General features: G+C 45.5%; 1 protein-coding gene and 2 long non-coding RNA genes across 8 annotated transcripts in view; 1 reads left to right on the top strand and 2 right to left on the bottom strand.

Moving 5' to 3' along the window:
- LOC119121616 (mitotic spindle positioning) overlaps positions 1-15,982 on the top strand; it is a 39,793-nt gene that overhangs the window by 8,979 nt on the left and 14,832 nt on the right. For 2 of the 5 annotated variants that reach the window (XM_037249412.1, XM_037249410.1), the window contains one exon: positions 8,781-9,315. In XM_037249412.1, coding sequence (XP_037105307.1) covers positions 8,781-8,858 — 78 coding nt within the window. In that variant the 3' untranslated portion in view covers positions 8,859-9,315. Of the gene's footprint in view, positions 1-8,780; positions 9,316-10,459; positions 10,565-15,982 lie in introns of those variants that run through there. The other 3 variants (XR_005097706.1, XR_005097705.1, XR_005097707.1) reach the window with 3 other exon arrangements.
- Positions 182-5,689, bottom strand: LOC119121723. The gene is made up of 3 exons (XR_005097739.1): positions 5,368-5,689; positions 277-1,054; positions 182-236 (listed from the first exon to the last, which is right to left on the bottom strand). It is a non-coding gene; the product is annotated as an uncharacterized LOC119121723 (long non-coding RNA).
- LOC119121720 lies at positions 10,476-11,214 on the bottom strand. 2 transcript variants are annotated; one of them, XR_005097735.1, is made up of 3 exons: positions 10,867-11,213; positions 10,653-10,744; positions 10,476-10,520 (listed from the first exon to the last, which is right to left on the bottom strand). It is a non-coding gene; the product is annotated as an uncharacterized LOC119121720 (long non-coding RNA). The 2 variants fall into 2 exon arrangements; XR_005097736.1 differs by having other exon boundaries at positions 10,513-10,556; positions 10,867-11,214.

Raw genomic sequence — 15,982 nt, 5'->3', positions numbered from 1 at the left:
TATAGTTATATGGTTCTGTGGAATATTTAGAATATTTAGACGTCAGTGGCATCGTTTCCATAAAGGACGAATGATGGATTTAATGAATAGGAGTGACACAGATGGTTTTATAAACGTGTTATTTATGTAATAGTTATTTGATTGACTCGGAATGTTATGTCAGGCCCGTTTATAACTCCCCCTCGTATATAAAAGACAGCTTCGAGTTCTTTTTGTTACTGATCTGTTTATCTTGACTTGGCAGACTTTGACAGACCTTGACAGACGTTGACAGACCTTGACAGACCGTGAGAACTTATTAGCTGCATATACAGGCGTGAGAGGTGGTTAATAAGGCTTAAGAATTTAACTATAACTTGGCTAGTCAACAGCTTAGAAAAACTGGCCTTTCCTAGCGGAGATTTTTGCCGGTGGTCCGTCACTAAAACGGATCCGTGTGAAACGACACAGAAAAATGTTCCGCCTCATTGATCACCATTAATAGGTAAGAACAAAAATACTTTGAGCTGAAATACTACCTCAGATGCAGTTACACTCCCACCAAAAACATATCAACTGTACTGAATATGATTTTAAAATCACTACTGGATAGAAAAGGTAAACAAATCAACAACTTGGTCTTGGCTTCTTCCAGAATGGTCACCTCATTCTGCACCTGGAGTGAATGACAGAAAGAGGAGAAAAAGAGGAAAAAACTGGAATCTTCAGCTTGCTTCTACCAGTGTCACCGTCTTATGGATGGGTCTTTCCAGGTGGACAGGTTTGGAGGAGCGCTTTCCCTTCGCATCAAGGGTGGAGTCACTGATGAGCAACTTGACCTTTCGTACCCTCCCATCCTTTCCTGGGTACACTTCAGTGACCTTTGCCATTTTCCGCTGGTTACGCGGTGTAGTATCCTCTTGCAGGAGTACAACATCATCCACCCTTGCGTTCCTGTGACCTTTGGTCCACTTCTGTCTCTGCTGGAGGTTCAGGAGGTATTCTTTCTTCCATCTTGTCCAGAAGTGGTTGGCTAGTAGTTGAACTCGACGCCATCTCTTGCGGAGGTACAGATCTTCATTGGCAAATTTCCCAGGAGGTGGAGCGAGGATTGTGGACTTCAAGGTCAGTATGTGGTTCGGCGTCAGGGGCTCTGGACTGGATGAATCACTGAGACAGTCAGCGGTCAGAGGTCTGCTGTTCACAATTGCCATGACTTCATATAGGAATGTTCTTAGAGAGGAGCAGTCAAGCTGTGAGGATGACTGTTCTAGAATGGACGTCAAGACACTTCTGATGGTGCGGATTTGTCTTTCCCAGACACCACCCATGTTAGGGTAGTGTTCACTCTAACTTATTTTGCAAGAACCACACTGGAGACAAGTTAGTCGTTTCAGACACCTGCAGGCGGAGAGTTCACTCGTCGCTGTGCTTACAGCGATGGTCGAATGAAGTCTGAAGTCAGGCCTCATCAGGTGCATATTTATTGAGAAGAAACACAGTGGGGTTGAAAGTGGGGGTGTGAGAACCCAGGATGGGGTGAAGACGCTCCCCTGCTGATCAAAGCATAGCAGGGGGCCTTTTACGACTTTGTGGAAACAAAGCAACTTTGATTGCTTCCTCTGCAGCTAGTCAATCAGGTGAAAATATCTTAGCACTTTGGTCTACTACTTTTGGTAAGACAGGACAAGCTAGGTAAATTATTACAGGTTACCTTCCAACATAATCATACGATGAAGATATTCTGCAAACCCTAACATATCCCCCCTGTTTTATCATATGAGTATGTCAAACCCGATCAATCAAACATAAGAAAGAAAATACAATGACAGCAATAACTTCCAGTGAAGACGAGGCATTTCCCTCAATGCTCCAGTCCAAATTTTGTGTGCAACTGAAAAACCTGCGGCCAGATTAAATGCAGGAAAAGAGTTACACGGCCCCTTTGCCTTAGGCGACCAGAATGTTATCAATAAAAAAAGAAAAAGAAAAACACAGAAACAGTACATCATTGTACCCATCACTTGCAAGGCATTTTCGATGGTCAAATCATCAAGTTTCTGTAAAAGAATGCTGAGCTAAACAGCATCTACGCAATCCACGTCTCGCAGCACATCATAGTCATCACATCCGTCATCTCTAAGAAGTTGTATATGCACTTGTGCCACGGTAGAAGACACAAACCTTGTCACAGCAGACTTCAAACACGGGATAACACAGGTCGTAAACAAGCACAACAATACCAGCACAGCAAGCACAGGAGTCACAAGTTTCAACAGCAACTGCCACCACGCGCCAGAGAATAGCCATGAAAAGAAATCCCATTGATGTGGGATGTTATCCTCCGACATGGCCTGCTGTAAATTCCTCAGTGAGTTCATGGCTTCCTTGATGTGCGTGTCGTTATCTCCTGGAACGTATGTGCAACAGGAAGTCCCAATGATGTGGCACACACCACCTTGTGCTGCCGTCAACAAGTCCAGAACCATCCTGTTTTGCAAGACTGTTGGATTTGGTCCACAATCTTGCGAGCGCGCTATCTGCGCCTCACGGCAAAAGCCCTTGCCAATCACCTGTAATCCAATTTACTCCCTGCGTGCTCGTTTGATTTCTTCAGATGTAGGAAAATGCAAAGACACTGAAGCAGAAATTAGACTCACACAGGTTGGTTGAGTTCAATCACAATTCTTGTTAAGAAAGCTGTTTTCAGGAAAGTACAATACAGCGCTGGGCCTTTCAAGAGCAGAAAGTCTCCAATCAGAAAAGGCAACGTTCAAGGTTCTTTGGTCAGCTTATATTCAGTTGGTGTGGGGCGCGTTTGATGGGTGATGAGTCGTTGGGGTGGGGCGAGTTCGCAGTAGAGTTTGATTCCATGGGAGTGGGTGCTGGTTATGGAAGATTCGGTGTGTGTGTGGGGGCTGTGGTCTTCCATCCCGTCTTTCGGCCTTGGTGATCATCTTTGGCCGAGTCCTTGGCTGTCTCCTTCTGGCACCAGCTGGTTTTTTATCTCCGAGTGACCTTCCTGTAAACATTCTCCTCCATTCTTGCACATATGCTGTCGTACCTCATTCTTTCACTTTTGTCATTTTGTACGAATTAATGTGAGCTTTTTGGCTGTAACATCATTAATCTATTACTGTTCCCTGACTATGCAAAGTTAGTTCTTTTGATACTCCATGTCTTTGCTCACATCATTATATTCTTAGTTTAATCATGCTTCCCACCATATCTTTTCTGTTAGGCAAAACATTTCCCTCTGTGCAGAGCGTTCAGTAGTAATCGAAAAGCTGGCGTCTCGCATTAGGCGACATATGACGTTTAATCAAAACACAAGATATAATCAAGTACTGTACGGTCAAGACGACTCTGGCCGTGTCCATGATTTAGAGAACAAACATCAGGCATGCATTACACAGTTCCTTAAGGGCCATTAAGCTATGTAAGCAACATATCAAAAGACATTTATTTTGCAGTGCACAGAAATGCATATTGAATCATGAAGTTGTAGCAACCTCTGTTATTATCTTATATCAAAGAATGTCTAGTTATGTCTGCTTTATTGGTTGATTCCATGAATATACTTGTCTGCTTATATACTTTATCCAAAGAGATGTGAGCGTATCTGTTATTGTGGCTAGGCGGGTTTTGTGTCTTTTGACCCTATTCCTTCAAGACCATTAGTCTAATAGCCTGGATCTCTCTATTTTGTCCATCATCGACTTGCAGTGAGAGGTTCACAAAGGATTGAAAACGATAGTTCAGTGTCTCGATGAAGAGAGATTGTTTTCCAACTCCGATCCAAGGAAAAAGCGCATGAACAACTTTGTTTCCGACAGGCCATATTTTATGGTCGTCCGGAACATTCGCACCCCAGACAGGGTCATGGGGGTCAAAGGTTGTAATCGCCCTGCGGCGACGTCCAGAAGAGTTGTGTGCTGTCGTCAGCTGACGATGTTGTATCCTGTAGGTGTGGTCTGTCACCCATACTGGTGCACACACTCCTGTCCAGTTGGCGGGCAGCATCGGATAAACCTTGTGACCACAAAGCCACCAGCCATTCTGTATGAAGTATGTTCCGTTTGATGGTGCAGCCATGTTGGTCGGAGAGCCCTCACCACCTGAAATGGCTCTCTTATCCTGACACTCAGTGGCGATGTCCAAAGCTCCCATCCAGTTCCCTCCTGGAGAGCAGTCTCTGTCAATGCATTTGTGGGTCTCACTTCCTTGGACGTAACACGTATAGTTCACTCCAGGTGGCCGGTCTGTGAAGGCCACCTGCGGCAGTGTTCGTCCTTTAACAGTCACATTGAGATTTGTCCAGAAAAGCTGATCACAGGTACCTTCCGCAAGTCCAAGGCGGGACGGGTCGGCATCACTGACTGTGACAGCACGGTGTTGATATCCAACTCCTCCCATGGATGCCATGCATTTCGCTTCAGTGACATTCATTGCTCTGGCCTCCAAGTGAACTTGTGTGGAGGACGGAGGGAGTTTGGAACACACATAGCAGCCCTCCTGTGTGTGCGATCTCACAGTGAATTTGACGTAGCGGTACCACGTGTTGGTTTCGTATGGGTTTCTCGGGTCCCATGACCAGTCCTCAAAGTTCTCATCGTGTGACCATCGTTTTCCACGGTCAACATTGTCACTTGGTCTGTTCAGTTGAGTCCATAGCACGCTCGCTTGCAGCGATATTCTGCAAACCCTAACATATCCATGTGACTTGAAGCTGGGGTATTTATGAGGAACTCACATCCCAGTTCCTTGAACTCTTCCTGATTCATCTCTTTCAAAGCTTCGGCAAACTCTCGTCTTGCCCCAACGAAGTTGGTTCCTTGATCACTTCTTAATTGGCGTACATTTCCACGAATAGCGATGAATGAACGCAGAGAGTTAATGAATGCATCTGTGGACAGGTCGTCGAGCATTTCAATGTGAATAGCTCTGGAACACATGCAGGTAAGTATCAATCCATAGCGTTTAAGCTCTTTGCTTCCTTCCTTTACGTAAAATGGTCCAAAGCAGTCCATCCCGTAGTAAGTGAATGGAGGAGCCATCTCCATCCGGTCTTCCGGGAGGTCCGCCATTCTTTGTTGCTCAGTGCATCTCCTGAACTTCCGGCACTTGGTGCACTTGTAGATGTAGATACTGCTTTACTGCAGCCTAGTATCCATATGCCATTGGATCGGAGGGCATTCATGGTCATCCCTCGTCCCTGGTGAAGCACTCTCTCATGATAATGCTTGACAAGTAACATCGATACATGATTGTCTTTTGGAAGAATCGCTGGATGTTTCACTTGTGGATGTAAGGTGGCATGAGTTAAGCGGCCTCCAACTCTGAGAACACCTTGGTCATCCAGGAAGGGACCCAACCGATGCAACTTACTGGCCTTGCCCTTGACTGGTGTCTCCTTGTGACTCTGGAGTAGCGGTATTTCTTGCGAGAAAGCTGCTTCCTGAACCATCTTGATTATGGTCAGCTCAGCTTCTCTCCTTTCCTCCAAACTGGTGGCTTCACAGGACCTTGGCTGGAGACCTTTAACTTCCTTCACATGGCGTTTGAGTCTGGCGATAGCTTTCACCATTCTGGCCCAAACAGAGAACTTGTGCAATCGATTCAGCACCGACCTGACTTCTTTCGCCTGGGTGTCGAGAACCTGGACTTTCTTAAGTTCTGGGTCGTCGCTTGCAATCTCTCCCACCTTGACTTCTCCGCTTGGTAACTCCTGCCAAAGACGATCGGAGCCTGTGAACCAGTTGGAGGATAGTAGCTGCTCTGCTGTGAGACCTCTTGAGGCGTGGTCAGCTGGATTGTCTTCTGAAGCCACATACCTCCATTGTGTAGACTCTGTGCTTTGCTTGATGCGTTCTACACGGTTTGGAACAAATACATGAAATCTTCTGGCTTCGTTGCTGATGTATCCGAGGACAACCTTTGAATCAGACCAAAAGATTTCTTGTAGGCATTCCAATTCCAACTCCTTCTTGAGCATGTCACTGGTGCGGACAGCTACAACTGCTGCAGACAGTTCAAGTCTTGGTATAAGAGTTCTAAAAACATATTTACAGTATGTATACTTTGGCTAGCTCCACACGAACACACACGTATCATATTTATATTTATATTATTTGTACATGATTTTCTGTATGTCATTTATACTATTAATATAGTATTTACATGTTTGTAGGTATTATTTAATGTTCTAATGATAACATATCCACTTAAATGGTTTAATATACATTTATTGATACACAAAAATGTATGTATGTATGTTAAAAATGAGAGGGTGACACAACTTCGCGGATTTTCAGCTATCACGGGTGGTCTTCAGCATCAGCTTGGAACCAATTATCCGCGATAAACGAGGGATTTTTGTATTTACCAGTCGCGATGATCTCAAATGGCAGCATCCCCTCCTACCTAACAGGTGTCGTGCCAAAGTAGGTTTCCCCGTGAAGATTTGTTTCCCCTGCCGCGGGAGCGTGCACGCCTTGTTTGGAAACCGGTGGAAAGCAAAAAACCGATGCTGTGCGGCGACAGCACGAGGTTGTTTTCAATAAAATCATGAAGAACACACTCTTGCGTCAGTCAATTTTCACTTTTAGAAAGGGTTTATTTCATTTTATTTCTTTAAGTTCGTTCGCGTTGTGCCGTTGACGCGAGGTGCGTTCAAAGACCGATCGTACAGACGGAACACTCAATCACTTCACCAAAAAGCAATGATATAGTCACGTGAGCTCTTTGCATAAACCTCGATGCAAAGGAGCTCCACTTTTTGGGGAGCATTACATGCATGGAGTATATATTACAAAGGAGACCTTATACTTCATTGTGATCATCATTAATCAATTTTTATTACTCAGGTATTTTCAAAGCAACCTAATATTGTTGCATTGATTAATTTGCATTAAAAATGACAGTGCATTATAATTAAATGCTGACGCTACAGCAATGTAAAAAGTGTTTATTTAAGAAAAAGCCATGCACGTTTTGTGATTAAATCATTCATAACAAGAATGATTTGAGTGAATTGATTTGACTGAATGATTGAGAAAGAATTTCAGTTCTGAAGGCTTTATTTGTCCCAAGCAAAGTGACAGGTGGTGGGGAGGGGGAATAAAAATTGCAACAGGAACTCTATAAAAATATCAACCCGTTAGAATAGGTACCCCCCTCCCATTTTGAAAACGTTAAGTCTTGGACATCACCTGACTCTTTCTCTGTCTTCCTGGGGTCTGTTCAGGTAGTGTGGCAAATTTGAACAGGTTGCCCCCTACCTAGGCAGAGCAGAGAGGGGAAAAAAACAATCAATTAAGTTTATGTTTAAGTGAAAAAGCTTAACCCTGTTACACGAGCACTGTCCTAGACAGTCCATGGTAGCTCGTACCTGAGTTCGTGCGAGATTGAGCAGAATGAACGACTTGCTTGGAATATTGAGCCTTGCTATTGTTGGATTTGGTTCACAATTTAGGAAGCGCACTATCCGTGCCTCACGGCAAAAGCCAGAGCCAATCATCTGTTATCCAATTTACTCCCTGCGTGTTCGTTGTCTTTTGCAATGTAAGGAAAAGACTGAGACACCGAAACAAAATTTAGACTTACACAGGTTGGTTGAGTTCAGTCACAATTCTTGATAAGAAAGCTCTGTTTTCAGGAAAGTACAATACAGCGCTGGGCCTTTCGTGCGACCATGCTCAAGAGCAGAAAGTCTCCATTCAGAAAAGGCAACGTTCAAGGTTCTTTGGTCAGCTTATATTCAGTTGCACATGCCGGTGTGGGCCGAGTTTGATGGGTGATGAGTCTTTGGGGTGGGGCAAGTTCGCAGGAGAGTTTGATTCAGTGGGAGTGGGTGCTGGTTCGGTGAGAGCTCGTTCCGTGGCGTTGGGTGCTGATTATGGGCGATTCGATGTGTGTGGGGGCTGTTGTTTTCCTTTTCGTCTTTCGACCTTGGCGATCATCTTTGGCCGGGTTCTTGGCTGCCTCCCTCTGGCACCTGCTGGTTTCATCTTCAAGCGACCTTCCTGTAAACATTCTCCTCCATTCTTGCACATACACTGTCGCACCTCGTCCACCTCCTTCCACTTTTGTCATTTTGTACGGACTTATGTGAAATTTTGTGTGTGACATCATCAACTCGTTAATGTTTCCTGACTATGCAAAGTTCTTACTCACCACTTACCATGCATTTGTTTGTTTGTCACATTCTTAGTTTAATTATGCTTCCGACCGTAGTTTTCATTATTAGTCAAAACATTTTCTTTCTGTCCAGAACATTCAATAGTAATCCAAGGCTGGCGTCTAGCATTAGGCAAAATACGACGTCACATCAAGCATTAATCAAAACATAAGATATAATCAAGTACAAAACATTCTTAGACACCTTGGGCCGTGTCCGTGAATTAGAATAACATCAGGCATGCATTAAACAGTTCCTTAAGGGTCGTTATGCTATTCAGGCAATATAGCAACAAACATTTGTTATTTCAAAGTGCACAGAAATACATATCAGAACATGAAGTTATAAAAACCTATGTCATCACCATATATAAAAATGTCTAGTTATGTCTTCATTGGTTTGGTATGCAGGTAATTTAATTATAATTTTAATTATAATTTTTAATTATTTAATTTTAATTATATGCATAAAATGTTTCTTTTATGGATTTAATATGTGAATATACTTGTCTGCTTATGTACTTTATTCAATGAGGTTTGAGCATATCTGTTTTTGTAGCTAGGCAGGACTTTTAGTATTTCGACCCCATTCCTTCACTATCATGGTCAATATGTGTCGGCAGGTGGTGGAATCAACTCGAGTCATTCGACACAAAAGCCAACGGGCTTTGCGCTGGGAAGCGGGGCTCTTTGCCAACTAGCGGAAGCACATTCAGAACCCCTCAGCGGGGGCCCCCGGATCCAGATCTAGCCGTGCGTCGCTCTCAAATGTGGCCTCATCAAGTTTGTAAGGTGCGGAGGAAGGCATGGCCATGATAATGATAATGAAGACGACGAGGATGCTGATCCATTCGTTAGATTCCAAAGAGCACATATACTGTTTCCATGGCAGCGTGCTGAAGGTTGCATGTGCATGCGCTCCCGGATTTGTGCACACGCGTGTATGCGTTTCATCTCCACCAAGACCGTTTCCATGGATACAGCATGGCAAGTCTCAAGGTCCAGGATGCTAGGCAGCGCCCCTGCAGTGCTTTTGGACTTGAACGTTGAATTGCTTTCCCGGTATAAAAGCAGTCTATTTGACCGCTTATATGGTGCCTAGACGTCTAGACTAAAGCCTAGCTAAAACATGCCTACCAGTGAAAGTTTCATATAGACGTCTATCGTGTAGACCAGTGGTCCCCAACCACCGGGCCGCGGACCGGTACCGGTCCGTGGGTCACTTGGTACCGGGCCGCCAAGCCGCACAGAAAAAAAAAAAAAATTATCGACGATCAATTAATTCAGGTCAAGACACTCGTCCCGGTCACGTGACATGTTTCCCCAGTCGAGCCCGCAAAGCTAATATGTGGCGACAGGCTAACTAACCAGGCAATGAAGCATTCAAAACTGCTTCAAGCATCCTGCAATAAAAGACAAACCTTAATCACCTCGGGTGTCATTGTCTCTGATTACGTCTAGATGGGACCGGCTCGTTTCTGAGAAACAAACTCAGTGCTCCCACTAATTCAACGTAATGGTGAGTTTTATTTTTGTCATTTGTACTTGTTTTTATGTCAGTCGTATCATTTTATTTCATCGTATTTATATATTTATTATAAATGTATTATTTATTTATTTATATAAATGTATTATTTATTTATATAAATGCCGGTCCGCGAAAATATTTCTGACATGTAACCGGTCCGTGGCGCAAAAAAGGTTGGGGACCACTGGTGTAGACCGCTATTAGACATCTATGCCATAGACGCGTCTATAGCATAGCATATGCATGTGATGCTTACCTTTGTGTAGTTCCAGTATGTTGTGAAAATGCATGATTAGTGATATTCCAGGGTGTGAAAATTTACATAGTTTTTAAAAAAGTCATACTTATGTTAGCTGTGGATATAAATACGCCTTTTGATAATAAAATTAACCAAAATGATGATTGAACCTAAATAAAAACGTTTTTCAAACATTATCCAACCATCACAAACATTAATGTGCAATGTTTTTGATTATATCACGTTTAAAGAATGTAAAAATATACTGTACATAAAATATTAAAAGATGGGGGCTATTTTAATAGAACAAAACTACTATGTTGCATTATAAATATGTACATACTTCTTATGTAGGACATATCAAATAAATAAAAACCTGCTCAGCCAAACACAAGGGTGAAACAAAATAAACATCAGTCTCTTGTGGGGTTTTGATAGCACCCCTTTGCCACTCAGCGCTGGAGCCTGTTTTAATTTTAAAGCCATTGCTGTTCTTGTTTTATCATCCGTGGCCTCTTTGTGCGTGTTCCCAACAGCTTCTACAAAGATGAACTCAATGGACATCGGACACCACCCATTGTAGACCTTGGGATTACTCTGGAATAGAAATACGAATATAAAAAAAACGACTACCTGTAAAATTGTTTTTCCTTGATCTGTCATGTCAGTCGCACATTTCGAACACGAAGCAATCGCACAGCAATGAGCAGACAGGTTTTTTTCATTTACCAGTGCAAACAGAGCAGTCTTCTTGAGGGCCCTCTTTGCACAAGTCACACCACCACGCATATTGAACGTTGTCAGACATTTGTGTGTAGAGTCTACATCAGAAGAAGAAAAAAAATTAAATAAATAAACATTGAGAACAGTATTACGCCACCACATCGTAAGCCTTCAATGTCGTCTTTTCCAATCTACAGTACAGATGTCAAACTAATCATACCTGTCTATGGTCTTCTTGGAAACATGCATGTCGTCAAATTAGCCCCTCCCAACACGAGACTGCTTTGCAATCTGTATATAACAAATTATGAACAGTGTCTCAGAAGAGTGGAATTACTTAGGGACAAAATTGGATTGAGAACTTTTTTTCTCGTAAATCAAGCAAAAATAACTGAAAAGTCAGTAACTTTGATAGTACAGCAATTAAACCAAACAGAACCCTACAGGTTCCATTTGTAAGCTGTCAAGGGGGGACCACAACATCCAAAATGTTGACAAACCGATTCCAAGCTTAGTCATTCAGTCTTGCATCCTGTTTGTCATTTATTTCCTTGGACATCATGTCAAAGGTCTCCAGATCAGTCCACTCTCCGCGTCACATTATGAACAAGAGTTGAGGCTCCTCAGCCCAGGGATTGCCAGAATGGTCTCCACGATGACCTTCAGAAACTGAGAAAAAAACAGACATAGAAATAAAATACTTACTTAAATTACTGCAGATATGACCTCTTTTTAAATGACTAATGCCTAGAAAAAAAACGTTCTTACTTTTCCCTGTCATGTGCGTTTCACACTCACTTCCTAGCTGTTTAAGAATGAAACAAATGTTAGCTGCAATATTTAAATGAACCATTTTCCATATATAAACTTTGCCCTGCCCCTCCGTGAGTCGTCACCTAATCATGGTGGAGGGGTTTGCATGTCCCAATGATCCTAGGAGCCATGTTGTCGGGGGCTTCATGCCCCTGGTAGGGTCACCCATGGCAAAAGGGTCCTAGGTGAGGGGCCAGACAAAGCACGGCTCACAAATAAATGGATCTCGTTTTCCCTCGCCCGGACGCGGGTCACCGGGGCCCCCCCTCTGGAGCCAGGCCTGGAGGTGGGGCTCGAAGGTGAGCGTCTGGTGGCCGGGCCTTCGCTCATGGGGCCCGGCCGGGCACAGCCCGAAAAGAAAACGCGGGGCCCCCTTCCCATGGGCTCACCACCTGTGGGAGGGCCCAAAGGGTCGAGTGCACAGTGAGCTGGGCGGCGGCCAAAGGCCTTGGCGGTCCAATCCCCGCCTGCAGAAGCTGGCTCTTGGGACATGGAATGTCACCTCTCTGGCTGGAAAGGAGCCCAAGCTGGTGTGCGAAGCAGAAGATTTCCGACTAGACCAGGGGTCGGCAACCCAAAATGTTCAAAGAGCTATATTGACCCCCCCCAAAAAACACACCATACCTGTCTGGAGCCACAAAAATCTAAAAGCTTTTTATAAGGCAACACATGAGTGTATGCCTACTATTAAAATAATTAAGTAGGCTACAAATAAAAGTTTAAGATCAGGGGATGTTTGAGAATATTTGTCAAATTTCGCACGTCCTTCGTATTGTTAGTCACCTAAATGTTGAACAGAGGCTGTGATGTACCGAAGTCAAATTCCTTGTTTGGCACGCTCAAACATGGCCAATAAAAATTCTTGAATCTTGAAATACAAAGCGACGCAAAACGTCGCCCCTGGATAGCCAGCGGACTTTGTTGTGCAACCAGGAGATCGGCATATTCGCTGTCAACTTCATCTAGCAATTCACGGAACTGGCGGTGGTTTAATGCTTTTGCGATTATTTTGTTCACAATATGGATGACAAGGTCCCATACCTCCATACACTCCGGTGGGAATGTTTACGCACACAGCGCCTCTTGGTAAATTATGCAATGGAATGCAAGCAAATTACGATCCAATGCTTTCTGTTGTAAAGTCACAAACTTTTGCGACCCTCTCATACTCGGTGCGCCGTCTGCAGCGACTGAAATCAGGTGGCCAGTGTGATCCAAGATGGCGGCGCCCCAGTTGGCCGCGGCCGCTACAGCTCTCAACAACCGACGAGTATTTTCACAAAATATGTCGCCTAGGACACTACAAACAACACAAAGTTTAGTTCATCCATCCAGTAGATTAGTGTATGATCGCCAGCGCCTGCTGGAGGTACGGTCATCAAGTGTTTTCGGACTCGTAGCCACAACTACCCTAGTCTGTTTACGTAGCCTCGGAGTGCTTAGGGCGCTAGCCCCAGAAGCTCACGATGCAGCGGGCTCGCCGGGCAGCACACGCCGGAGGAGGAGTAAGCGTAGGCGGTGTGACCGGCGGCGAAAGCGCGGCTGTCGAGGTGGGCTAACGGCTAAGCTTAAAGCTAACCCCTACAAACCGCCGCCTCCATCCATCTTCCTCTCCAACGTCCGCTCACTGGATAATAAAATGGACCATCTACAACTGGAACTCTCTTCAAAGAGGGAGGTTAGAAACTGCTGCGCTCTCATCCTGACGGAGACATGGCTGAACTCATCAATACCGGACAACGCCGTTAGCCTGGAGGGGCTCGCTACATTCCGCGCCGACAGAAACAGCGAGCTAAGCGGTAAATCCCGAGGAGGTGGGCTGTGTGTCTACATCAACAACAACTGGTGCAAAAATGCTAGATCTGTCGCCAGCTTCTGCTCTTCGGACATCGAGCTTTTGACTGTTAACTGCAGACCCTTCTACCTGCCCAGAGAGTTTACTGTTGTTAGCATCACGGCTGTGTATGTGCCTCCTAGCGCTAATACTAAAGAGGCCATGAGTGTTCTCTATCGGACAATCAGTGAGCTGCAATCCACGCACACAGAGGGTGTTTTCATCATTGCTGGGGACTTCAACCAGGCTAACATGAAGACTATTCTCCCTCATTTTTACCAACACGTGGATTTTCCAACTCGGGGAGAGAACACTCTGGACTTGGTTTACACCAATATAAAGGATGCATTCAGAGCAGCCCCCCGCCCCCACCTCGGCTCTTCAGACCACCTATCTGTTATGCTAATCCCTGCATACAGGCCCCTGCTGATCAGAGCAAAACCCACAGTGAAGCAGGTGAGGGTGTGGTCTGAGGGGGCCATGGAGGCACTCCAGGACTGCTTTGAGTGCTCTGACTGGGACATGTTCAAATCAGCAGCAACATATGACAATCAGATCGACATTGATGAGTACGCCATGACTGTGTCAGCCTACATCAACAAATGCTCCGAGGACGTCAGCACCACTAAGAACATCATCACCCGAGCCAACTAACGACCCTGGATGACTGAGGAGGTACGTCATACGCTACGAGCACGGAACTCAGCCTTCAAGTCTGGCGACAAGGAGGCACTGAGGACAGCGAGAGCCAACTTGAACCGTGCCATCAGGCTAGCGAAGCGAAGCCACAGTCGAAAAATTCAGGATTTTTTCCACGACGCCAATAACACCAGGAGTATGTGGCAAGGCATACGGGCGATCACGGACTACAACTTACCCTCCCCCCCGGTGGGTGAGGTTGATGCTGACTTCCTAAATGGTCTAAATAACTTCTTTGGGCGTTTTGAGGCACTAAACAGCACTCCTGCAGTTAAAACTGTTCCCCACCAGGAAGAGGAGGCCCTCTGCCTTGACTCAGCCGACGTGTGGAAGACTCTGAGAAGAGTCAACCCACGTAAGGCCCCAGGCCCCGACAACATACCTGGGCGGGTGTTCAAGGAATGTGCAGGCCAGCTGGCTGGTGTCATCACAGACATTTTTAACATCTCGCTGGACCAAGCCAAAGTGCCAGTATGCTTCAAGGCTGCCTCCATCATTCCGGTGCCGAAGAAACCTCAAATCACCTCATTGAATGACTACAGACCTGTGGCACTGAGTCCCATCATGATGAAGTGCTTCGAAAGGCTGCTCAAAGAACACATCGTCTCCAGACTCCCCCCAACATTCGATCCGTTCCAGTTTGCCTACCGGCAGAACCGCTCTACTGAGGATGCCATCTCCTCCGTTCTTCACCTGAGCCTGGCTCACCTGGAGGAGAGGAACACCCAGGTGCGGTTGCTGTTCCTGGACTTCAGCTCAGCGTTTAACACCATCATTCCACAACATCTGGTGGAAAAACTGGAACACCTGGGCTTCAGCACCCCCCTTCGAAACTGGCTGCTAGACTTCCTCACCAACAGACCTCAGTCAGTCCGGGTCGGACAGAACACCTCAGATGTCATCACCCTCAGCACAGGCTCCCCTCAGGGCTGCGTCCTGAGCCCCCTGCTGTTCACCCTGATGACACACGACTGCGCCCCCAGGTTCACCACCAATCACATCGTGAAGTTTGCAGACGACACAACGGTGGTGGGCCTCATCAGGGACAACAACAACCTGGACTACAGAGAGGAGGTGGAGCAGTTGGTGGGCTGGTGCAGAGAAAATAGCCTGATCCTGAATGTGGAGAAGACGAAGGAGATCATCGTCGACTTCAGGAAGAACCAGCCTCACCACGCTCCACTGATCATCAACAGCTCAGCTGTGGAGGTGGTCAGCAGCACTAAATTCCTGGGAGTCCACATCACAGACGACCTCACCTGGACTGTGAACACCACAACACTGGTCAAGAGGGCACAGAAGCGCTTGTACTTCCTGCGGAGGATGAGGAGAGCCCACCTGCCCCCACCCATCATGAGGACGTTCTACCGAAGCACCATAGAGAGCATTCTGACAAGCTGTCTCTCGGTGTGGTGTGGAGGTTGCAGCGCCTCCGATTGGAAGAACCTGAGGAGAGTGGTGAGGACAGCAGAGAGGATCATCGGGGCTCCTCTTCCCTCCATTCAGGACTTGTCATCCCAGCGCTGCGTGTCCCGAGCCCGTAATATTATCAGTGACCCATCACACCCCCACCATGGACTGTTCTCCCTGCTGCCCTCTGGGAAGAGGTTTCGCAGCATCCGCTGCAGGTCCACCAGATTCTGCAATAGTTTTTTCCCTGCTGTCGTCAGACTGTTGAACATTCAAACGTAGCATTCCTCTGCACACTTGTAAATACTGCTTTTGTCTCCTGCACTGTTTACATACTTTATTACTGCTGCACTTTGTACTTTATAATTATCTTAGTTCATATTTTTATATAGAATGTCACTTTTTAACCAGCCGAAATACCACTACATTGTTGAAAGCCGTATGCAACGAAATTTCGTTTTGTGTACACCTAGTGTTGACAAAATGACAATAAAGTTTGTCTAAGTCTAAGTATCTCTGTCATTTAAACACTGCAGCACAGCCTCGCAGATGTCCTCCCCCCGTGTTTGGCCTTTTAGTG

The sequence above is a fragment of the Syngnathus acus genome, chromosome 4 (assembly GCF_901709675.1).
Source record: "Syngnathus acus chromosome 4, fSynAcu1.2, whole genome shotgun sequence".
Taxonomy (NCBI): domain Eukaryota; kingdom Metazoa; phylum Chordata; class Actinopteri; order Syngnathiformes; family Syngnathidae; genus Syngnathus; species Syngnathus acus.
This window is presented reverse-complemented; position numbering and strand designations above follow the sequence as displayed.